Raw genomic sequence first — 25,945 nt, 5'->3', positions numbered from 1 at the left:
AATGCCTCGATATTATTTCCTCTTTCAATGAATTTATTATCAAACATATTCCGAGGGAGGAAAATGGAAAGGCAAATACTCTGGCGCAACAAGCATCTGGCTATAATGTTACGAAAAAATATTTCAACATTCGCAAGCCGATGCAAACGAATGCCGAGTGTCTGGTTCTGGACGCACCGGTCCGACCGGTCAGCGCAACCGGTCTGACCGCCCAGACCAGTCAAACCGGTCTCTGGACCGGTCTGATCGGTGATGCAGCTATTAGTTCTGATTCGGCCAAAAAAGATGATTCAATCGTCTCGGCCGAAGCCCAGGATTGGAGGGTTCCTCTTATGTCGTATTTGAGAGATCCTGGTCGTGGCGCAGAGAGAAATATTCGGCGTTTGGCTTTCAAGTATGTTTTAATTGACGATGAACTTTATCGTCGAACTGCCGAAGATTTGCTCCTCAAATGTTTAGACTCGGGTTAGGCTATGGTTGCTATGGGTGAGGTTCATGAAGGTATTTGTGGTACTCATCAATCGGCTCCCAAGATGAAGTGGTTACTTAGAAGAGCTGGTTTCTATTGGCCCACCATGCTGTCCGATTGTTTTAGATACTATAAAGGGTGTGAAGAATGTCAGCGATTTGGTTATTTGCAATTGGTGCCTGCTGCGTTGATGCATCCTATTATTAAACCATGGCCGTTCCGAGGTTGGGGTTGGATTTTATTGGACAAATTAATCATCCATCTTCAAAGGGGCATCGCTTCGTGTTAGTGGCTACAGATTATTTTACTAAGTGGACCGAGGCAGTTCCATTGAAGAATATGACACATAGGGAGGTAATTGAGTTTATTACTGAGCATATTATTCATAGATTCGGCATTCCACAAACTTTGACAACGGATCAAGGTCATTCATTTATATCAAAAGAGGTGCATGCCTTTGCCGAATCTTATAAGATTAAGTTGCTCAATTCATCTCCATACTATGCTCAGGCCAATGGATAGGCCGAGTCTAGTAATAAGATTTTGATCAAACTTGTCAAGAAGAAGATAGAAGAAAATCCTAAGAGGTGGCATGAGGTGTTATCTGAAGCATTGCGGGCTCATCGTATATCTAGACATGGTTCTACTAAGGTTACTCCTTTTGAGCTTGTGTATGGTCAAGAGGCCGTTTTACCCGTTGAGGTAAAGCAAAATGATCTCTCCGCTGTTGATTACCATGATTTGATGATGGATAATATTGATGAGGTGACCGACAAGCGTTTGAAGGCTTTGAAGGAGATTGAGAAAGACAAGCTTTGGGTGGCCAGAGCTTACAATAAAAAGGTAAAACTTAAATCTTTTCAGGTTGGGGATATGGTTTGGAAGACAATTTTGCCTGTTGGGATGAAAAGCAACAAGTTTGGCAAATGGTCGCCAAGTTGGGAGGGTCCATATAAGATTGTCAAAGTTATCTCCGGAAATTCATATATGGTGGAGACGGTGCAAGGTGAACGTCTACCCAGGGCTATCAATGGGAGATACTTGAAGAAATTCTATCCTAGCGTTTGGCAAAGTGCGTGAAGACGAAGACGGCCGGTATTGGATATCGCCCTTAGTTTTATTTTTTTTGGAGTTGTATGCTCTATGTAAAACATGTACATCAAGATAGTTTTTGCTTTTTGGCTTGTGAAACTCACCAAAAAGCAGGGGGCTTATGTTGACAGCCAAATTTGGCACCTGCTGAGGTCGACCGGTCTGACCGGTCGGGCCGACCGGTCAGACCGGTCTGGTCTGTACAGTCCGAGTAGAATTAGGGTTTTTGTAAAGAGTCCTCATGTAATCCTACTCGTGAAGGGGTACGTCTTCCCCGGCCTATAAATATAAAGGCTAAGGCCGATTGAGGTTATTCCCAATCGAATTAATACAAAAATCGCATTACTTTTATCTCTCAAACCCTAGCCTTTTCCAACCCTAGATTGCTTTCTTCCTTCGTCCCGGCGGCGTTTGAAGACGTTCTGAGTGGCCTGCCGACCTTAGAGCAACCCTACGATCACGAGCTCCGACGGGGTCCCTCCCGAGCTCTCTGTTCTAGGTCTTCGCGAGTTCCCTGCTTGCACCGGTCAGACCGGTCAGCGAAACCGGTTTGACCGGTCCACCCAGGGTTTTCGCTGTGTTGATCGTTTTGACGATCGTCGAGCGTTCTAGCGCATTCGAGTGCGTTGGCGCAATTCTGTGTCAACACCTTGCTCCATCGGGCGTCTCGGCGGCGCAGCTTCGCCGGAAGCCTCTTCGCGTTGATGCCTTTGGATGCCGAAGGCCCCGTTCTAGGTGGCCCGTCTTCACTGGTCTTGTCGCTCCTTCTCGGCCTTCGGTTGGTCGCCTTCGGCGACGTCCAAAGGTGGCATCCCCAACACGCCCACATACTGATCCAGTTGAACGCGTTGTGTGATTGGACATAGCAGCCATGTGAATATACATCTGCTGTAGAACTGTAGTGTCATTGTACCTGAAGGTAAGAGCAACTATAATAGGCTCTGTTAATCGATGGAACTCGGTAGAAAAATGGAAATGTCGGGAAAATACTGATCCAACAGGCTCGCTTTCTTGCTTGCCTCTGTATCTCGCTCAGGATCGGCTCCTCTCCGCTAGACATCTTTACCGAGCGCATGTGACTCGCCATCCCCTTCTCGCGCACCCTCCTGCCCTCTCGGCCTTCAAGGGCGGGCCTAGTATTGATTCAAGGCTATTCAACCGAATACTCAAAATTTCTAGGAAAAAAATTTATACACATAATATATAATATGTATATGTATTAAAAAAAAGGTAAATAAGAGGATCTCTAAAATAATTTTTAAATCTTAGTCTCTAACTCTCTCTATCCTTTATATAAAAGGTCATCCTAAATATTACTTCTTGTATTCTTGTGTCCCATGTTACTTCCCTTGTACCGAATATTGTTTGAATCTTGACATATTAGGAAAACATGACCCATGAATTTGAAGGTTGAGGGTCTAAGACCTGGTTCTGAAATGGAAGTATTTGGGATAGGGTGTGGATTTTTATTCTCAATCTGAGAAGGGAGAGAGATGATTTAGAGTATCTCTTGGAGATTATCTAGTATCACAAAACAGACTTCCCAATCTTATATTGCCTCTTGTTCTCAAATGGCTTACTTCACCTCTTCTAGACCCAGTCGCAACCCCCAATCGGCACCAATCCATCGCAATTCCACTTCCCCCTTCCCGTGTGGCCCGTCCTTTCTGCTTTTGGCTGATGACAGCAAACCCTAGCAGTGTAGCCGGCGACGGCTCCTACCATGAGACATGAGCGACCTGCAGCGCTGGTAACAGCGCGGCACGCAGCGGTGGCAAAAAAAATTCTATCCTTTGAAAATATTGAATACCCAAACTCCAAATCCTGGGCCCGCCAAGGCCGGCTTTGTGCCAATTTCTGCTCCCGCGCGCCTAAGGGCGTGATTGGTTGTCATCTCAACACAGCCTGGCTCGTCAGCAGAGAGCCAGTCCCAGTGCGCGCAAAGAGTGGTATGATTGGTTATCTGATTCATTTCGGCCAGGTTCAGAGTGACAGTGTTTGGTTGCCTTTCCATATGCACCCGCGTAGCTATTTTTGCCCTCCGCATGTAGACGCGAGCACGCCGTTGCACCGCCAGAGCCTGGCTCCGGATAAACGAGAATTTTGGGCGTATCTAGCGAGCCTGGCTCGAGGCGAACTTTTGCTTCCTACGGGCCAGGCCTGCTACCTTGATCAGCTAACCAATCACTCCCCTTGCACCCCAGGAGCTTGGTTGACCCTACATGCGGGCAACCAATCAGGCCCTAAACTGCTCTCGCGCCCTTGCACCCTCGACACCACCCGCAGCATGTGCTGCCATCACTGCCACCATGTACAGGCCGCGAGCGCATGAGCGCCGGAGAGGGAGTCGTGGACCACGAACGCGGACACCATGGATGTCGTGGTGGTCTTAGCAGGGCACTCGTTCCCGCCACCGGCCATGTACTACGAGGACATGGAGGTAAGGTCGTCGGCCACCATCGCACCGGCCTGCTGATGGACGCCGCCGCTGTGGCTGGCCCCGCCGCATGGGAGCAGCAGCCGCAGGACGCCGCGCTTCGCCCCCTGGCGCGGCTTCGCAGCACTGCTAAGCAAGCGCGACGAGCGGAGGTAAGCGGCCGGCCGGGGAGGCCGGAGATGGAGTTTAGGAGGGCCGGAACATGAGAGGAGAGGAGCTTGGCCGTCAAGGCACTGGGCCGGCACCACCCATCACCAGCCGGGGCTGCCAGTCCTCGGGGCAGAGAGGAGCAGAGAGGAGGCCGGCGAGTAGGATAAGGAAGGGGGAGAGGATGATGTGTGAGACCCATGTGGCAGTGTGTGTGGAGGAGAAGAGTCGAGAGTGTTGCTGGGATTTGGAAAGTTGGAACATAGAGTCTGTTGGAGTAAATATTTTTATATGGAGAGGAATATATTTACAGAGTTAGATTGAGAGCCAAATAGAGATCCAAGAATAACTATCCTCTTGAAGATGCTCTTAGGATTAAGCATGTACTAAGTACAGCCAACAATAGACTAATCATTGTTCAATACAAAACGGTGATCCGGTCTAACGAAATGCAAAGTTAACCACAAGTCCAAAAAAAGGGAATTATTCTGGAAAGCGTTTTTCTGGAAACGGGAAATTTTACTGATTTTAAGAAGTTACATCAAGGTGATACAACGATTTGAAACTTTCCCGACCTATGCCAAACGGCATACAACCCAATACAAAATTAGACCGTAATCCATATGCTCGGGTAAAAAAACATTCGCCACCCGCTCCAAGAACCGAGATGCCGCAACAAGCACCTCCTGGAAACTAGACTGTTGAAGGGTAGCTCAAATACGAAGCCAATGCGTAGTCGAGTATATTACCTGCAAAAAAGAAGAATGTTTGTTTTCAAATACGACATCATTTTTGCAGAGCCAAATAGACAAACACAAGACTGCCTCTCCTACAAGCCTGAATCATTTTTGCAGAGCCAAATAGACAAACACAAGACTGCCTCTCCTACAAGCCTGAATCTGTCTAAACCACCGCTTCACCCATACCTCTCTCAATTGCAATCCCACTGTGTGTTACACCTCTGGCCGGATCTAAACGGAGGTTCCCACAAATCCCTACTCGCAATACTCACCCACCGTCAGCCTTGGTAGCACCTCAAGTCCTGGGTCCGACTCCTCAAGGGAGCGAATATTCTAGAATTTAACGGTATTGTGCTTTCAGTGATTTAACTTCGTCATTCTCGAGGATTTGCCGACTCAGTCTTCTAAGATGTTTATAGAGGTAGTGTTTATGTATGTCTCTTCATAAGGGGGTGAGTGTGCATATATTCTGAGTGTCTGAGTTGTAATGTATAATCTTTAAAAAAAAGGTCGCTTCTTCGTGGTCATCATATCTTGTGGTACCTCAATCTCACACGTCGCAGAGTAGCTGTGATACGCGGATATGTGCGATTTCCACGGCACGGGGCTTCCAGCTTCCCACGAGCTTTATCACTTATTTGGGCTTTGTGCAACGCTTTTTTTGGAATATGAGTTCAAATAAGTACCTTCGTATTAACAAATATTGAAAAGGAACATGTAAGAGCAAATATTATGATTAGTGAGTAGCTGGTTCATATCATGTAGAGGAGAGAGAAACGAAGAGAGAGAGAAAAATGGGCGACTCACGACACGCCGGCCGCAGCGCGCGAAGAAGCGCTCCGCCTACTCCAACAACAACCTTTACATTGAATGGCAGCGGGTCCCACCACCCTCGCATGCGTCTTTCCGTCAGCAGCAGGCGAGTAGCAGCCGCAACTATTAGACCTGCTCTAAGAGCAAATATTATAGTAGGTTGTAAGTAGGCTGAATCCTACGTGGAGAAAAAAAGAAAAGAAGAGAGAGAAAAAAGCGAGCGCTTGGCTTGCCGCCGGCTGAGGCGAGCGCATCAACCTCTGCTAGTGGGCCCAAGCGAAGGCAAAAGGCTGTACGCAGCCTGCAGCCGGCGCATGCGCGCGTACTCAGCCCGCCGGTGAGCTGAGTTATTAAACATGCTCTAAAGAGGTAAATCTGACCCGCCGTGATAGACGACATTGATCTCCCCAGGTCAACGAAGCCTTCTGAAATTCCAATGGTCTGCGTACAATACTATTCAAGGGTTCAGACACGGGGTAGAAAAAAAGAGCAGAGTACGATTTAAGGGTCTTTAGATTTGAACTTCTAGCAAGCTACACCCATGCCTCAATATTAAAATCCTGCGTTTGGAATTACTTCCAGAAAAATAACAGCCGAGTTGCTGCTAATCTGTTACAGAGAAGAACACATATGATCACAAAGCAGAACACCTAAGTGTTGCCACTGCTTTATACTGATCTCTGAATGGATAGAACATACATAGCTATACAGCGTGAACATAAAGTTCAAACCGAATTCAGTCGTGGCTGCCGGTGCTGGATTTGCTTGTTCATGGGCGGGCACACGGAGGAACGACGACAATGCACCCGACAACTCAGGACGTAGCTGTAGTAGGGTGGTATGCGAGACTTCCAAGCCACGACCTCAAACTTCCCTCGAGGCCTTGCACTTCCAACCTGCAACTCATTCAGGGTTATCTTGGGGACATCATGCTCCTGGGATGAACACGTTTGGTAAGTATGGTAAGCTGTGACCACGGTATCAGTCTTGGGTAATCTCCAAAGGTATATCGGCCGACCATTCATCAGTAGGAGATCGCAAGGATGATCACCAAAGCGAAGGAAGTGCATTCGGATGTACTGTCTGTTGCCGTTGAGAACCCTTCGCCAAAACTGATAGCAAGGGTTGGCTCTCAGCAGGCATCCGAACAAATTGGCCGATATGAAGCATCGATTCAGAAGGTCCGCCATTTCCATGCACACAGATTCTAGCTCCGGCTGATCCTCTGCACCCATGCTCCCGAACGCGATCGTCTTGAAGAAGTACCAGTAGGCTTCTCGAGGCAGAGATTTCAGCTCGAGAGCTTGTGTTGTCCCAAAACTTGCAATCTTCTCCGATCGACTTGTGACGATGATTTTGCTGACCGGCGTGGTGCGTCGTCCTCGCAGTGCAAACAGTGTTCTTCCCCACCATGTCTGCTCATCCACGTCGCCAGCAAGCTCGATAACAACCAGCGATTTCCCGGCCGGATCGAGATCCCGGTGCTTGATTGTGCCGTTGTCTCCCAGATGCGGCGATAGGTTTCCATCCTCGATGTCGCCTTGGCTGAAGAAGACGATCAGGGAGAAGTGCCCGCGCACCCTCTCGTCCAAGCAGACGTGCTCGACGAGGGTGCTCTTGCCAACTCTTGGTCGACCGATCACTGGAAGCACGCCCGGACCATCCACGCCCACAGGCTCTGGTCCCAGCAAGAAGCTGATGATCTTCTCCTGCTCTGCCTCGCGGCCGAACATGCTGTTCTCCAGCCACAGGTGCCCGCTGTGAGGCACGCGGCGCGCCGGAGGGTAGCAGCTCAGGAACACGACGAGCTCCTTCATGTCGCTGGCCATGCGTTCTAGGCCGGTGAGCACCTCCTGCAGCTCCGCCTTCGCCTTCGCCTTCGCCTCCCCCTCCCTCCCCCGTCCTGTGTCTTCAGGCGCCGTGCTCGCCGGCGTCGTCCTGGCTGAGACAGTGCACAAGCGCTTTGCCTGATTGAACAGGGACGAGGCCAACGACGAGCGATCACGAAGACTGCTGACCTCGGGAACGCCTTGGCGCTTGATGGCGCTGAGCAGGTAGTAGCCTCTGTACACGCCTTCCCTCATCAGCTGAAGCTGCCGGAGCATCGCCTGGTTGGTGACGCGCCGCCTGTCGGCCTCCTCGACGACGGCCTGAAGTCGTAGAAGCACGCGGCGCAGCCGTTGCGGGGCGTCTTCGATGCCTCCGGCGCTGCGCCACCGGTGGTAGCACCTGTCCAGGGCGAAGGATACGGATCGGCTGATGAGGTCGCCGAGGATCGCGGAGGCAATCGTCTCCATGGCGAACGCGCCTGTGTGAATGGAACGAGCAATAGCTTCAAGCCTTCAACGCTGGAGTGTGTGCATGGAGTATGTATCCATCTCTGTGACTCTGTCTGCGGTGGACACGGCAGACTTTGAAAATTCTTTTAAGGTAATGACTTAATTAATAGTAGCAGGCCGTATTTTTTCCTATGCCTCTAAATATTCAATATATCTAGATACATATTAAAAAAATATCTAATCTAGAAATGTCAAAGCGATCTATAGTTAGTAATGGAGGGAGTAGATAACTTTTTTTTTTAAGATTAGAGGGAGTAGATAACTTGTCACTCGTGAGTATGACTATTATACTTATTTTGACCTTTTCCCATTTAGAAAACTAAATTAACATGTAAGGACATATTAGTGGTTTTAGTTATCTAATTGTCCACTCCGGTCACAAATAAATGAATGTTATATGTTAGTGTTGATCTCGGATTGGGCTTTTGCCCAACGGCAAAGCCCAGCTTCGACTCGGTCTTCCCCACGCGCCCTGATTGGGGGCGCCCAGCCTTCCTCTGGCTGGTGGGCCCCCGTTGCACAGCGCCACAATAAATAGAGGTGAGGGGCCGGGACGCACGGTACGAAGTTCACCGCGCCGCCAACACCCTCACCCACATAAACCCTAAGCCGATCTACTATGGGGGCGCTGGAGCAGCGGGAAGCTCCTCCGCCGCCGCCGCCAGTTCTGCCCCACCGTCGCCGTCATCGTCCTCGACGCCGTCGCGCCGGCCTCGACCTTAATGCGCCGCTCGTCGCCGCCTTTGAGCGGATCTCCATCAACAAACCCGAGATGGCCGGCTCGAGCTCCATGTTGACGGTCACTAACGACCAATTTTGACCGTCAACTCCTGCACAAAAAGGAACCAAAATGTGGAATAAATGCTAGGATAGATTTAATTACTAACAGATTCCACAGATGATGTTTTAGAATGTGTGCAGGTGATTTTGAGCTAATTTTGCAGCATAATGGTGTGGTTTAATCCAAGACACAACGTTCCGACGAATCAGGATGCGACACATGTCAGAATATGGAGTATAGGGCCCACCAGAGCAAGGAACCGACATGATAAAAGATAAACCTCATTCCATTGACAAGTGGGCCCAGGAAGCGACCCACATGCCAAAATGCAAGGTCGATGGGCCCACTGGGAGGCCGGCCGACCTACCCGTGGGCCCCACTGCCTCCAGGTTCCACGTGGAGGTCTCTTACTGGTTGGTGATGACGGTTTGATGAGGCTCGGCTGCAGCTCACCCCGTGGCTCCCTCCTATAAATACAAGGGGAGGGGTAGAGGAATGAACACACACATCTCACCCTCTCAACTCACCCTTCCTCCCTTGGAGCTTGAGGCCTTCATCCTAGATGCTTAGGTAGACTAGGAGGTGTAGAAGAAGAGGAGGAGAGTGAGGAGGAGTCGGGGGAAGTGCTGGGTTTATCGGCACTCTTCTCCACTTGTACCTCGACGGATGCTTATTCGGTTGTAAGTGTTCTAGACTTTCTTTGTTTGTTTATTTGGAATTAGAGTTTAGATCGCAAGTTATCATATCTGTCTTATATTAGTTTATGTGTATGCTAGCGAGTAGCATTTGATCTTAGCTTAAGACCCCGGATAGAAAAGGGTAGTCTTGGCCAGGGCTAAGGTTAGTAGGGAAAGGCGTAGACGTGATGTCTAGGCTGGACTATACCACTCAGTTATCTGATAGTCCCACGGTTTGTAGAGGTAGCCGGCAGGTGGTAACAGCCCTGTTCGAGCCTTCTAGTAATCCTCCACGTTCGGATATTGGATAGAGCATCATTTAGGAGCTATCGGCTTGTATAAGCCGGTCGACACCTTTAGCTCGAATTATAACGGCGACGTGATCTCTTCTTCTAGGCATAGACTCTAGATATAGAAAGTCCTCTCTTCTGTCTTCTCCACACCGGCGTGTGTGTCTTTGGATGAACCTGAACCTGTAGATAGCGTACTCACATTCCCTAGTGGATACGATACCCTGGAATACTCTTGGGTGAAAGCTACAGTAGTATCCGTGCGCTTGCGGATTTTATTCGTGACGTTACCAAATACCAACACTCCACTGGTGGCACAGAAGGTCCTCTACTCCCTCTTTTCTCTATGTAATTGTTGTAGATCTAGGGCTCTTGTACTCAGAAAAGGAAAAGAGAAAGAAACCCCACTCGATCCGTGCACTGTGTGATCCTAATAGTCTAACAATGGTATCAGACGCCTACACTAGTGTAGATCGAGTTGAGAAAGGATGGATTCGTTTCGAATCGAAAGAAACAGACAACAATTACACCGATCTCAAATCGGAAAAGTTGCAAAAGCATCGATTTGGATTCAAATCGGTCAAAGAAATGAGAGAATCGATGCAAATCGAACTCGAAAGTCGAAACCCAAACCCTAGGAAAAGAAAGAGGAGAGGCGCGACTCACCTGGGTCCCGTCGCCGGCACTAACGCCGGCCACCGCCGTGCGTCAACACACCCATGATGCCGGCACGCCGGCACATGGGATGGACCACCGCCAGCCCGCTCGACGGCGGCGCGCTCCTGCACGGGCGAGCGCACGCACCGGCGAGTGGGGCGGCGGCGGCGCCGCCACTTCTTCCTCCGGCCATCCATGGCCGCCGTCGCTCAGCAAGAGAGAGAAATGGGAGGGAAGGAATGGCCGCTTGGGTTTGGGGCACCGGCCGGTCGCCGGTTTTTCTCCCGCCGAAGAGGACAGAGAACCGTCAGATGCGATCTGACGGCAGGGATCGTCCAACCGCGTTTTGGGATGAATGCGGCCCAAGAGGGGTCGCGCGGGAGGCCGTTTTCCCGGTCTAGGCCCAGGTTGCGGCCTGGGCGCGGGGGAGGCGCGCTATGCACGGAAACGCGGGGCCTCTAGTGGGCCAGCCGAACAGGCCGAGAGCCTGCTGCTGGCGCGAGGAGGCTCCGCGCGCAAGTTTGGGCCGCGAGCCGATTTCGGAGTCGGGCCGCTTCAACATTATAGATTACGAATTGTTTTACTCATTTTCAGAAGCATTTATTTGATGTTTTTTTGTATAGTTTGACTCTCTATTCAAATTTGAACCAACGGGATAATTTGTCTTAGAGAAAAGTAAAATTTTACAGTCATATTATTTCTAAATAAATGAATTTTACATGTTTCCACTACAAAGTTTAAAGTTATTGCTCTCTAATTTAATTCGAACCAACGGGACAATTAAATTTAAGAGCATGTTTAGAAGGATTACTTGAAAAGTGTATTATGATATTGTTATTTTCTGACCAACTTTGTTAATAGCAATATTATAATTTTTTGTATAGTTCTTGTGCATTTATTTCTATTTCTGCCCAACGGTGATATAGATTTAATTGCATAAACAGTTGTATGTTCTATTTTGACCAATGTTGGAATTATTACATGCAATTATTGTTATTATGTTCTCACTATTTTTTGAAATTTTCAGCGGGGATGAACTTGATGGGATTCATCAATCACATCCCGACCCTAAAAGGAGACAACTATGGCGAATGGATAAGAAGGTTGATCTTGCTTTCGTCTGTAGAGAGGTGGATGAGATGATTACCACTCCAAAATCCACTGAGCCACCGGCTCCAGTGAGAGGGGAATCTGACACTGATGCTGAGTGGCAGAAAAAGTAAAGGGACTATGCTCCCTTAAAGATGGCTTATGATCTCAAAAAGACAAAGTGGAACAATGCCAACAAGAAATGTGTGGCAGTAATAAAGAACACAATTGATTCTAACATTTTTGGTTCAATTGGAGAGTGTGATTCTGTTGCAGAGTACCTTGAAAAGATAAAGAATCTGTTTACTGGTTCTTCATAGACTTATGCCACACAGATCATAGAGCAGTTGGTCACAAAGAGGTACTATGGCAATGCCGGTACTATAAGGGATCATATCATGGGGATGTGCGCCTTGAACTCCAAGCTCAAATCAATGGACTTGGATCTCAAGGAAGAGTTTCTTGTTCACTAGGTGTTCGCCTCTCTGCCAAAAGAGTTTGCAACGTTTGTTGTAAACTACAACTCACAGCCAGAGAAATGGAACATGAAAAAGGCAATAGCAATGTGTGTGCAAGAAGAAGAAAGGTTGAAGCGCCAGAATGGTGGTTCAATTAATTTTGTCCACAATAAAAAGAAAAGGTCTTTCCAAGCTGGCTCTTCCTCACAGTCCAAAGACAAATCTCCTATGCCACAAAAGTATCAGCAACAGCGCCCTCCAGCACAAGATGAGTGCTTCCACTGCCATGACAAGGGGCATCGTAAAGCAGATTATCCCAGCTACTTAAAGATGATAATGGCAAAGAATGGTGAGAATGTAATATCATTTGTTAATGAATCCCTGTATATACAGTTTTCTAAATCTACTTGGTGGATTGACTCTGGTGCAACTGTGCATGTTGCAAATTCTTTACAGAGATTCCATTCGACAAGGACTATGCTAAGAAGTGAAAGACACATTAAAGTTGCGAACGGAGTACAAGCAGAAGTTGAAGCTGTTGGTGATGTCTCCCTCGAGCTAGTTAATGGCTTTATGCTTGTATTGAGAGATGTTTTATTTGTTCCTTCGCTTCATAGAAACTTGATTAGTGTGTCACGTCTAGACAAAGATGGTTATGGTTGCCATTTTGAGAATGGCAAATGTGAACTATGGTTTGATAATAATTGTGTTGGTGATGCTTTCCTTCACAATGAGCTTTATTTATTATCTATGCGTGATAAAGTACATTCTGTGTATGATGCGAATGTAAATGTGATAGCGTCCTTGTCAGTGAATGCGAATAGGAAAAGAAAGAGAACTCAAGTTGAATCGTCGAAATTATGGCACTGTCGTTTTGGCCATATTTCGAGGGGGAGAATTGAGAGATTAGTAAAGAATGAAATTCTTCCTCCACTAGAGTTATCTGATCTTGAACAATGCATAGAATGCATTAATGAAAAGTTTGTAAAGCAAATTAAAAAGGGTGCCAAACGAAGCGCAGGAATTTTAGAGATAATTCACACAGACATTTGTGGTCCTTTTCCTGTGCGAGGTGTGGATGGTTGTGACTCGTTCATAACATTCACAGATGATTACTCCCGTTTTGGATACATTTATCTAATTAAAGAAAGATAAGAGGATTTGGATAAATTTAAGATATTCAAAGCTGAAGTTGAAAATCATCATGATAAAAGAATTAAAATAGTAAGATCCGATCGTGAGGGAGAGTACTACGGTCGGCATACCCCGTATGGACAAGTTCCTGGACCTTTTGCGAGGTTTCTACAGGAAAATGGAATAGTCGCCCAGTATTCCACACCGGGCGAGCCTCAGCAGAATGGAGTAGCTGAAAGTCGTAACCGTACACTGATGGATATGGTGCGCAGTATGATGAGTTACTCCACCTTGCCATTGAGTTTGTGGATGGAGGCGTTAAAAACCGCTATCCATATTCTCAACAGAGTGCCAAGTAAGTCGGTGCCCAAAACACCGTACGAGCTGTGGACAGGAAGAGTACCCTCACTAAACCACCTGCGTGTGTGGGGGAGTCTAGCTGAAGCTAAAGTGTTTAACCCAAATATTGAAAAACTGGATCCCAAGACAGTAAGCTGCCATTTCATTGGCTATCCTGAAAAGTCAAAAGGTTTTCGTTTCTACTGCCCAGACAGACACATAAAGTTTGTAGAAACGAGACACACTGTTTTCCTAGAGGAAGAAATGGTCAGGGGGAGCATGGTAGCTCGAGAAATTGATCTTGAGGAGAAGCGGGTGTGTGTGCCTACTCCAATGATTGAAGAGCCATTTTTCTCACTACCTGTTGCTGCTGCACCCACAATACCTGATATTGTGAGGCCAACACCTGTTGTGAGTTCTCCAGCTGTGGAAACAAATGTTTATAGAGAACCTGTCCTTCAGGATCTGACAGAACCAATTGCCACAGATGAGGGGGAGCCACAACAGCCCCAAGAGGATAATGTGCCACAAGTTGAGGTATAAAATGTACCAGAAGTTGAGGCCCCTAGAAGGTCTCAAAGAGTCAGGAGGTCAGCTATTTCTAGCGACTATAAAGTTTATAATACAGAAGAGGTTCATATGGAGGGCGATCCCACTTCATATGAAAAATCCATGAGAAGTGTTCACTCATCCAAATGGCTGGAGGCTATGGAAGATGAGATGAAGTCGATGAGTTCCAACGGTGTTTGGGATTTAGAGGATATTCCTAAAGGGGCCAAAACAGCAGGCTGCAAATGGGTCTACAAGATTAAACGTGACTCCAGAGGGAATGTAGAAAGGTTTAAAGCACGACTCGTGGCAAAGGGCTTTACGCAAAGAGAAGGGATTGATTACAATGAGATATTCTCTCCAGTCTCATGTAAAGATTCCTTCAGAATTATAATGGCACTGGTGGCACATTATGACTTAGAGTTACATCAGATGAATGTAAAGACGGCATTCCTTAACGGAGATCTATATGAAAGTGTTTACATGGCACAACCGAAAGATTTTGTCATGGAAGGAAAAGAGCGTATGGGATGTTGCCTAAGGAAATCCATTTATGGATTAAAGCAAGCCTCTAGGCAGTGGTATTTAAAGTTTGATGAGACCATAAGGAAATTTGGGTTTAAAGAAAATGATGAGGATAATTGTATTTATGCAAAGTTTAAAAGTGGAAAATTTATTTTCCTTATCCTGTACATGGATGACATTTTACTTGCTAGCAGTGATGTCGGTCTACTACTGGAGACAAAGAAATTTCTGTCCTCAAATTTTGATATGAAAGATCTCGGTGAAGCTTCATTCGTTCTGGGAATTGAAACTCACCGAGATAGAAGAAAGGGGGTATTAGGATTGTCACAAAAGACTTACTTGGAAAAAGTTCTAAAGAAATACAGTATGCATGCTTGTAAGCCTTCACCTGCTCCTATAGTCAAGGGCGATAGATTTGGGAAAATTCAATCTCCCAGGAACCAGTATGAGATCGATCAAATGAAAGTGGTTCCATATGCTTCAGCTGCCGGAAGCCTACAGTATGCTCAAGTGTGTACTCGCCCTGACTTGGCATTTGTTACCGGGATACTTGGCAGATATCAAAGTAATCCAGGATAGACACACTGGATTATGGTAAAGAAAGCTTTGCATTATGTGCGGGGCACAAAAGGCCTCATGCTGACATACAGAAAATCCGATTCTCTGGAGATAGAAGGGTACTCAGATGCGGATTTTGCGGGGGACATCGATGACCGAAAGTCCACGTCCGGTTATGTGTTCACGCTCGCAGGGGGAGCTATATTGGGGAAAAGCTCCAAACAAAGTGTCACTGCATCATCAATGATGTACGTGGAGTTCATGGCATGTTATGAGGCCTCGGGGCAGGTTGAATGGTTAAAAAAATTCATACCCGGTTTAAGAGTGGTAGACAGCATTCAAAGACCACTCAGAATGTACTGCGACAATGAACCCGCAGTGTTCTATGCTCACAACAATAAGTCAAGTGGTGCTGCCAAACACATTGATATAAAGTTCTATGTTATGAAAGAGAAAATCTAGGATCACACCATTACTCTTGAGCATATAAGCACAAAGAAAATGCTTGCGGATCCGCTCACAAAAGGCTTACCACCCAGCATGTTTAGTGAACACATAGTCGGCATAGGTTTAAGGGAAAGCCTGTGATTCCTGGATAATATAGGGCCCAAAGGTTAAAGAATTGTTTCAGAACAGTGAAGTGTATGGTAGCTGTTGAATCTATCGGCAACTGGCCATGACGATGAGGCATGCTCTATGTGCTAATCTATGATGGAACGAGTAAAGTTGAAAGTATTAAAGATAAAGTATAAAGTTGAAAAGTAAAGTGAGATCAAGGGGGAGAATGTTAGTGTTGATCTCGGACTGGGCTTTTGCCCAACGGCAAAGCCCAGCTCCGACTCGGTCTTCCCCATGCACCCTGATCGGGGGCGTCCAACCTTCCTCTGGCTGGTGGACCCCCGTTGCACAGCGCCACAATAAATAGGGGTGAGGGCCGGGGCGCACGGTATGAAGTTTACTGCGCCGCCAACACCCTCACCCACATAAACCCTAAGCCGATCTACTAGGGGGGCGCTGGAGCAGTGGGAAGCTCCGCCGCCGCCGTCGCGCCGGCCTTGACCTTGCTGCACTGCTCATCGCCGCCTTTGAGCGGATCTCCATCAACGAACCCGAGATGGCCAGCTCGAGCTCCACTGGTGGCACAGAAGGTCCTCTACTCCCTCTTTTCTCTATGTAATTGTTGTAGATCTAGGGCTCTTGTACTCAGAAAAGGAAAAGAGAAAGAAACCCCACTCGATCCGTGCACTGTGTGATCCTAATAGTCTAACATTATATTGTCTTAACTCAACTATTTGAAAGTTTAGTCCAAACTATTTCTTATAGACAAAAGAGGTGGAACAACCAATTTTATCCTTGAACTTTCGATGAAGGACCAATTTTATCCCTAAACTACTAAAATGATCATTTTTGGTCATCAAAATTTTCCACGGAACTCAATTTAGTTCTTTGTCCTACTTATCTTGCCACGACGGCATGTCACATCAACATCCAAGTGTTTTTTTTAGCAGCAACATATATTGGTTCACAGACACTTAAAGATGAGACAATAAAACTTTATCTTCTATCTACATGATTTTTCTGCAAAAAAGGAACTTGTGTGCTTGTACAATAAATATGTTTCTTAAATTGGGATCAATTCTGTTCCTTAAAAATTGTACATTATTTTTCATCAAGGTGAAACTTTTATATTGACTAAATTTATAGAAATGCTTATTTGTTATGAACCGTAGATGATTAGATGTGATGAGATGGGCTAACATGGTATGACATATAGGATGAAGGACTAAATTGAGCTGCATGGAGAAGTTTGAGGATTGAAACGGTCAATATTGAAGTTTAGGGATGAAGCTGAGCTTCCGCCGAAAACTTGAGGACAAAGTTGACTATTCCATTGATAAAATTTGGATATTCAATATGAGTTCTTCGCAGATTGAAAAACAGAGCATCTCTCGGTTGCGGGTGTGAATGTATGCTAAGATCATCAAAGTTAAATCCTTATCGAGATGAATTTAGATGTTGCAGATCGTAGGTGGGTCCATTTTTTAAAATGAGTGTGGCTGCATTCGGGATACCTGCGGCAGGCAGAGACTGCGCGTGGCTGCTGTGCGTGCGCCTGCTCCACATGCTGACCCGGTTGAACGCGTTGTGTGACTGAGCGTAGCAGACTAGCAGCCATGTGCATATACATCTACTGTAGACTTGTAGTGTTGTTGTATCTGAAGGTTAGGATGGTGGGACGGGCTTCCTCAGAATTGACTAGACTACGGCAAGCATGTACCAAGTACAACCAACAATAGAATAATCAATGTTCAATACAAAATGGTGATCTGGTCTAACATCATGCAAAATATTATATAACCAGAAGTCCAAAAGCAAAGTGGGAATTTTTCTGGAAAGCTGCTTGTAAGGTTTGATATATGTGAAGTCTGCAGACAGGCCGTATGTACTAACTAGAAAGTAATGGCAGAACTTGCATTTTACAGAAACATCAGTGAAGCCTGATATAAGGGCAGAGCTTGCAGTTTGGTTGATAGAAAATACAAAAAAGGATTGTAAGAAACTGATAGATTTAATCATTATCGATATATTTGCATGTCACCACACATTTCACATTTGATCTCACCAAACGAAACATCCAATGAATGGAACAGAGAAAATGTCCATATTTGCATATAAGAAGGAGGTCGCTTCTTTTTGGTCACCATGTCTTGTGGAGCTGTGGTACCTCAATCTCTCAAGTCATAGAGTAGCTGTGATATAGGGGTATGCGCGATTTCAACACTAGGACTTCCAGCTTCCCTCACGCTTTTGCGCTTGTTTTGACTTCGTGCAACGTAATCTTTCGAACATCAACCCAAATAAGTACCTTCACCGGTCCAGACGCCGAAGCCTCTGACCCCACTTTCTTTGGTCCCTCCCTCCTATGAATAACAACGGGTACTCAAAATCCGAAATTCGATAGATTCTTACTCCATTAGAGTACAAATTTAGGTAAACTTTTAGACTCGTAAATTTATTAACAAGAACAAATTTGTACCCATGGGTCTATAAGCACAAGTTTGTTTCTACCATACCGGAATCTGTAAACCTATGATTTTTTTAAATCCAATCCAACCTTTTTATTTTGTGAAATTATAATAAACTTAACATCCTTTCTCCTTCACTTCGTATTTTGGTGAACCCTAAATATTTTGGTGGCGGGTAGGGGTGTTGTTGCTTTGCAGTTGTAGTGTTTGTATATGTATACACTAGATTTATGATTTTGTATGGCGTTATGATCATTTAAATATAGAATTTCTTAATGAGTAAATTGCACCTACCATACAACAACTTGTCAGGTGGGTGCAAATTGGTCCAACAACTTGTAAAATGCTCAATTTAGTGCAATAACTTGACAGGTGGGTGCAGATCGGTTCAACAACTTATAAAATGCCCAACTTAATTTAATAACTTGGCAAATAGTGATTACACGGCAATGTAACTAACTAAAGTCTCAATAAAGAGAATATTCATGTTAGGACAAATTATTAAGTATTATTTGACCATTGATTTTTATGTTGCGCCTGCGTGGCAATGTATTTGGCCAGGATAAAAACCCTCACTGTTTATAAATTAATGTTATGTCTTTACATTAATTATTTTTATATAGTGGTTTAATTTTAATTAATACTATTTAATATGATATTCAATATTGAAAAATTCACCCTCACTGTTTCCGATATGTTTGATATATGCATTGTTAAACTAAAAAAGTCAATATGTTGATACAAACTATTGATACCTTTTAGGAGCTTGGTACATATATTTTTAAAGCCTCATATATTCGTTAGAAACGAAAAATGAGCTAAATAAACAGAAACCAACATGAGCATTGTTGAATACATGAGCAGAAGCGTAGAAGAAACCTAAAGTTTCAGGGTCTCTCTTATCGACTTCAGTGTTTGAGTGATGCTAATGGTGTAATTCTAAAATTTATTTGCATTTGAACTAATAAAAGTTGTACATCGTTGAAAAGCAACAACCGGATCACAATCAATAATTTTCATTTATAAATTTAAGAATTATTAATGTTCATTTAGTTTGCTTAATATGTTGTTGTTGTAATGGTAGTTAAATAATATATTATTTTTAATAAAATCATAATTAATTTATTCTAAGAATAAAATTATTGGTGTCCATTGCGACACAAAAATCTGCAGTCAAATAATACGTTCTGACGTGAATATACTCTTTATTGTGACTTGACGTTAGCAAATATATTGCAGTATAATGTTTGGACTGTGAATGCACCAATTTATCAAGTTATTACACTAAATTAAGCATTTTCTAAGTTGTTGGATTAATATGCAATCAGCTATCAAGTTATTGTACTAAATTTAGCACTTTACAAGTTGTTGAACCAATTTGCACCCACATGCTAAGTTGTTGTATGATGGGTGCAATTTACTCTTTCATAATTATATTTTTATTTACTCTAATAACTTTTAGTGAACAAAAGACTTCTTGCTCATCATAAGTGGCTCCCGAAAATGAGTGACTGCTAATCTGCTCGCTAGTTTATGTCGTGCGTCAGATCGGATATGGCCTAGCACATAATGACTCAAGGTTTATACTGGTTCAGGCATGAATGCCCTATGTCCAGTCGGTGGTTTGATGCTTCTATTGCTCGAGCCCAGGTGCTCGAAAGTTGGGAGTTACAACTCAGTGAGATGAACTGGAGTGCTGGAGCATGGAGAGTGTAAAGAACTCCCCTTCCTATGTGGAGGGCCCTCCCTTTTATAGACTAGGGGGGGTCTCCTTACAATAGAGCTATCATGTTGCTAAAGAAATGGGGACCCTAGGCCCTGTCAGTAGGAGCTTCTTCTTTTCCTATCGGGGACGTCAACCTGGCCAGTCTGAGCATATAGGGCGGCTACCGATTCGATCTTCCATGATACGTAGTAGGTGCTTATTTCTATTCGTCGTTCTTCATCAATTGGAGCGGGTTTCCTCTCGGGAGGTACAGTATGACGACCTGCCAAGGGCCTTATCTTGTCGACACTTCGCGTGATGGTGGGCTGATAGGGCGGTCATGATGACATCGACCGAGAGGGCGTGAGTTGATGGCTCCCTCCGTCGCCCATCCCAAAGGACGAACGGGTGAAATAGTGTTCGTTATTCGGGTGTCAGTGGGCACTACAACCCGCATGGGCAGAGTGTCCTGCGGGTACGGTGGCCTTGACCTAGAGGCTTGCGCCACATCCATCCCACATGGGTCTGTCAGGGCGCAGCGGGGTGTGGAGGCAAAGCCTTCCCTCCCTAAATTGGGAGTTTTGCCATGTGGATGGCAGGATCCAATCGGAGAGATCGGGCGGTTGCTCATTGAGGATCTTTTTCCGACCTCCCCCTTGGTTGACTAGTTGGGATACGACCCTTCTAACTAGTAGGTCCGTGGGTCCTCGTGAGCCCATGCAAGGTTTGGTGGCACAAAAGTTGTGTATCCTATCCGTTACTTATCTTGATTATGTTGTACCAATTGTTTAAGCGGGTCTGTTGGGGACTCCGAGTCCCTGGACCCGCCATCATGTATTTTTATACAACAACAACAACATAGCCTTTTGTCCCAAACGAGTCGGGGTAGGTTAGAGATGAAACCGAAAACACACAAAGATCATGTATTTCTATATGCTATAAATTTGATGTTTACTGTAGTAATATGATAAAAATTAGTATAGTAAACCCGTGGGTACCCGTTAACCGACAAAATTCTAAACCCATCACGGGTATGGATTTTTTCGGTGGGTTTAGATATTTTTTCATAGATTTAGGTTTAGGATGGTAAAATCCACTGGATTGTACCCGTTGCCATCCCCACTAGCTCCAAGTCTCGCATCGCGTTCAATACGCTCCCAACCACGATGCCAGCGAGCATCGTCGGCATTTAGGGGCCGGGAGGCGCTGGTGCTCGCGAACGCTTGGAGGTCGCGGCGGCATATGTTCGTATTGACGAAGGTTGAAAAGGAGCGCGTAAACAGGTAAGTATGACCGGTCGTAATAGACGACATTGATCTGCAGGACAGTCGAGCCTTCTGAAATTCCAATTCAGGCGGTCTGCATACAATAATTTCAGTTCTAGGGTTCACACAAGGTAGAAAAAAGAGAAGAGGACGATTTATGGGTCTTTTGATTTGAATTTCTAGCAAGCGACAGCCATGCCTCAATAGTCAAATCCTGCGTTTGGAATTACTTCCAGAAAGATAACAGCCAAGCAGTTGCTAATCTGTTACAGAGAAGAACACCCATGATCACAAAGCAGAACACCCTCAGGGTTGCTAGAGCTTTATACTGATTACTGAATGGATAAAACATATAAAGATCTCTAAACATACAGAGCCATACAGGATGAACATAAAATTCACACCGAATTCAGTCGTGGCTGCCGCCGGTGCTGGATTTGCTTGTTCATGGGCGGCACACGGAGGAACGACGGCGATGTCTTCACCTCACAACTCATCAAGTAGCTGTAGTAGGGTGGTATGGGAGACCTCCAACACATGACCTCAAACTTCCCTCGAGGCCTTGCGCTTCCAACCTGCAGCTCGTTCAGGGTTATCTTGGGCAGATCATGCTCCTGGGATGAACACGCTTGGTAAGTATGGTTTGCCGTGAGAACGGTATCATCAGTCTTGGATAATCTCCAAAGGTATATCGGTCGACTATTCATCAGCAGGAGATCGGACAGATGCTCGCCAAAGCGAAGGAGGTGCATTCTTACGTAGTGTCTGAAGACGCTGAGAACCCTTTTCCAAAACTGAGAACAAGGGTTGGCTCTCAGCAAGCCACCTAACAAATTGGCTCCTATGAGGCATCGATTCAGCAGGTCCGCCATCTCCATGCACACAGATGCTAGCTCCGGCTGATCCTCTGGATCAGCGCTCCCGAACGCGATCGTCTTGAAGAAGTACCAGTAGGCTTCTCGAGGCAGAGGTTTCAGCTCGAGAGCTCGTGCCGTTCCAAAGCTTGCGATCTTCTCGGATCGACTTGTGACGATAATTTTGCTGACCGGCGTGGTGCGTCGTCCTCGCAGTGCAGACAGTGTTCTTCCCCACCATGTGTGCTCGTCCACGTCCCCAACTAGCTCGATAACAACCAGCGATTTCCCAGCCGGGTCGAGATCCCGGTACTTGATTGTGCCGCTGTCTTCCAGATGAGGCGATAGTGTTGCGTCCTCGATGTCGCCTTGGCTGAGGAAGACGATCAGGGAGAAGTACCCGCGCACCCTCTCGTCCAAGCAGACGTGCTCGACGAGGGTGCTCTTGCCAACTCTTGGTCGACCGATCACTGGAAGCACGTCCGGATTTTCTGCGCCTGCAGGCTCTGGTCCCAGCAAGAAGCGGATGATCTTCTCCTGCTCTGCCTCGCGGCCGAACATGCGGTTCTCCAGCCACAGGTGCCCGCTGTAAGGCTCGCGGAGCACCGGAGGGTAGCAGCTCAGGAACACGACGAGCTCGTTCATGTCGCTGGCCATGCGTTCTAGGCCGGTGAGCACCTCCTGCAGCTCCGCCTTCGCTTTCGCCTCCCCCTCCCTCCCCCGTCCGGTGTCTTCAGGCGACATGGTCGCCGGCGTCGTCCTGGCCGAGACAGTGCACAAGCGCTTCGCCGGATTGAAGAGGGACAAGTCGAACGACGAGCGATCACGAAGACTGCTAACCTCGTGAACGCCTTGGCGCTTGATGGCGCTGAGCAGGTAGTAGCCTCTGTACACGCCTTCCCTCATCAGCTGAAGCTGCCGGAGCATCGCCTGGTTGGTGACGCGCCGCCTGTCGCCCTCCTCGACGACGGCTTGAAGTCGTAGAAGCACGCGGCGTAGCTGTTGCGGCGCGTCCTCGATGCTGCCGGCCTTGCGCCACCGGTTGCAGCACCTGTCCAGGGCGAAGGATACGGATCGGCTGATGAGGTCGCCGAGGATCGCGGAGGCAACTGTCTCCATGGCGAACGCCTGTGTGAATAATGGAACGAGCAACAGCTTCAACGCTGGAGTGGCCCATCGCGTTGATTAAAAGATGCTCAGGGATGTGTGTTTAGATACGTAAAATAGTGGTAAAAAATGTCGCATCGGACACTGTAGCACATTGTAGCACTTTTCGTTTGTTTGTGATAATTGTTGTCCTACCATAATCTAACTAAGCTCAAAAAATTCGTCTCGTCGTGTACATCAAAACTATATAATTAGTTTTTTTATTTATCTACATTTAATGCTCCATGCATGAGGTAAGAGATTTGATATGATAGATAAATAGTGAAGTTTGGAGAGAGAAATTTTGGAACTAAACACAATCAGTTTCCTCTCCTCTCCGCATTTCCTGCTCCGCGCCCCACCGGGTCTCTCCTCTGCGCTGCCTCCATCCTGACTCCTCTGCTTTTGGTATTTTTTTTTATTTTGCCTTCTACAGTTATTATATAGAGAGCATATTTTCTCTGTTATGATGGTTGATCATGCTTCTCAAATTCCATAATATCCTTAGCAATGTCATAAACAAAAAAAACTAATTATGCAGCAGAATCTGTCGGCTCATAAAGATAACTTTATATAGCTCTAAACAATTTTTCTCTTTAGTAATATCCTGGGGTGTACGGTTCCCTAGGGTTATTTTAAGCCCTATCACATCAAATGTTTAGATAGCAATTAGAAAGGCTAAACGTAAGCCAAATTATAAAACTAACTGCCCAAACCTAGGGCTTATTCATGCGATTAATTTATTAAACCTAATTAATTAGCATATATTTAATGTAGCATCACATGGGCTAATTGTACTAATTAGGCTTAAAATAGTCTCTCTAATAAGCCTAGAGTTTATGAAATTTATTTTGTTATTAGTCTTTAATACTCCTAAATAGAATCCAAACGTCCAATGTGGCGGAGTTTAAAATAAACCCTAGGAGAACCAAAAACCTTAGTAATGACATTTTTCTGGTGCTTTTTGGTTATGGTGAACGCTGAATTTGAAAAGTATCGATAGCATGGAACTATTTTGTTAAGGCGGGTTTCTTCTGTGACTTGTACATGTAGATTGCACTAATATTTGATTTGCTTTCTTTGGTTATTTTGCAACATAAGCCAGTTATCTCATGAATATACAGTTGTTATACTTTGAAGTTTGAACATATTAACTCTAAGAATATATGTCATTGCTTTCAATGCCATAATTTAATTTGTGCATATTTCCATGCAACTGATCCTGCAAAAAAGTAAGGAGCATGCTCTAGCCAATGTCATGTGCTAGGATATGTTAGTACTAAGATATATGCTCTGTCTGCCTTCCTATCCATGAGCTCTCATATGGAACAATATTATTAATTTTGTCTAATCTGTGGCATTTGTGCTTACGAAATGGCAGTACCAGTGGCGGAGCCACCCATCACGCAGGGTGAGGCATATGCCCCAGCTAGCCGCCGGGAACCCCGACCCCCACCCCCTCCTCCTCCGGCGAGTCCGCAGCCCGGTCCCCAATCCCCGGGCGGCGGTGCTCCTGTTTTTTGCGGCGAAGCGTCGAGACGGCAGGAAGAAGAACGACCAACCGTTACTTGGGCTTGTACTGCAGGCCGGCCCATTCACACTCCTCCCTTGCGGTTGCGGCTAGGTCACAGGACAGAGGCCACAGGCGCCGCTTGCTCGCCCAGCCGCCAGACGGCCAGACGGCCAGAGGCCAGAGCAGACCCCCGCCCCACCGGCCATCACCGTGCGCCGCCGCCCCCTGCCGCCCCCCGCCCATCGGCACCCACCACCGCGCACCGCAGCTCCCTGCCGGCCTCCGCCCGCTGGCGGCCCCCTGCCGGCCTACCCCAACCGGCCAGGCGCCAGCCCTGCAGGCTGCAGGCCACTGACTTTGGCCGAGCGCACCTCCTGTAAGGCAAGTTCCCTTCCCTTTCCCTAATCCCAAATTCCCAATCCGACAATCCCCATTGCTAATTTGCTACAATTGTTGATAGTCGATCCAATTGAGAAGGAAATCTTTAAAAGCATTGATGCAAAAAAATCAAGAAGACATTTCAAGCCACAAAAAATCGGAGAATTGACTTGCCCAGACTACCGAGAAGACCTAGACATGATTAATGGTTTCTTAAGATGCTAGACTGCTAGTGGTACGTGTTCTCACTACTTTTCACATATATTATTACTAATATGTCATATCACATACTTGCTCTTTTTCAAGTTGGCAGGTTGGTTATCTTAGTTCCTACATCTTGCCATTTTGGTGCATATTGAATTAAGGAATTATATTGTGGTGTTCAATACTCTACGATATTTTATTTGGAATGTACCATCTTTGATCTTAAAATGTACCGTTTATTAACCTTTCGTACCGTATACGTGTGATTTTCTTATGGAAGTGTGAGATAAAGTGTGATTTTAGATAGTATGAGTCATGTTTCTCGCGCTAGTCCGCCCCACCTAAAATTTTTTGCTAGCTCCGCCACTGGGCAGTACTAACCTTTTTGCACTGAGGCATTTCAGTATATGCAGCTACAGTCCATCTTTCTGTCTGTTCGAGGCATCTGATATATGCTAATTGGTACTTTCTTATGTTACTCTAATCTTGGCAACAATATGACCATTGCAATCACCTGTACTCGCATCAAGCCAGCAAGCTAGTGAAGGATTGTGTACAACCATACAACTTGACTCAATCTCGATGTATCTGTAGTTTGTATGCTGGATTTGCGTGGCATCTAGGAGATATGCACCATGTATTTAATTATTTGTCTAAGAGCTAAATTGATGTTGCTAATCATCTATATCTAATGCCCAACCTAAATAGTTTTCGTTGCTGCAGACATGATAGGGGCGCGCTGGGACACGGCAGACTCGTG

The 25,945-nt window shown here is 46.0% G+C and overlaps 2 protein-coding genes across 2 annotated transcripts; both read right to left on the bottom strand.

Moving 5' to 3' along the window:
• Positions 1-6,423: 6,423 nt before the first annotated feature.
• On the bottom strand, positions 6,424-8,035 carry LOC120674948 (putative disease resistance protein RGA3). The gene has a single exon (XM_039956044.1). It carries the CDS (start codon positions 7,993-7,995, stop codon positions 6,424-6,426), a length of 1,572 nt encoding a protein of 523 aa, XP_039811978.1. The 5' UTR covers positions 7,996-8,035.
• Positions 8,036-21,488: 13,453 nt separating this feature from the next.
• Positions 21,489-23,063, bottom strand: LOC120674946 (putative disease resistance RPP13-like protein 1). Its single transcript, XM_039956043.1, has one exon. The coding sequence runs from the start codon at positions 23,061-23,063 to the stop codon at positions 21,489-21,491; it is 1,575 nt and encodes a 524-aa protein (XP_039811977.1).
• Between the last annotated feature and the right edge of the window lie 2,882 nt (positions 23,064-25,945).

This window comes from Panicum virgatum, chromosome 5N (genome assembly GCF_016808335.1).
Source record: "Panicum virgatum strain AP13 chromosome 5N, P.virgatum_v5, whole genome shotgun sequence".
NCBI classification, from domain to species: domain Eukaryota; kingdom Viridiplantae; phylum Streptophyta; class Magnoliopsida; order Poales; family Poaceae; genus Panicum; species Panicum virgatum.
This window is presented reverse-complemented; position numbering and strand designations above follow the sequence as displayed.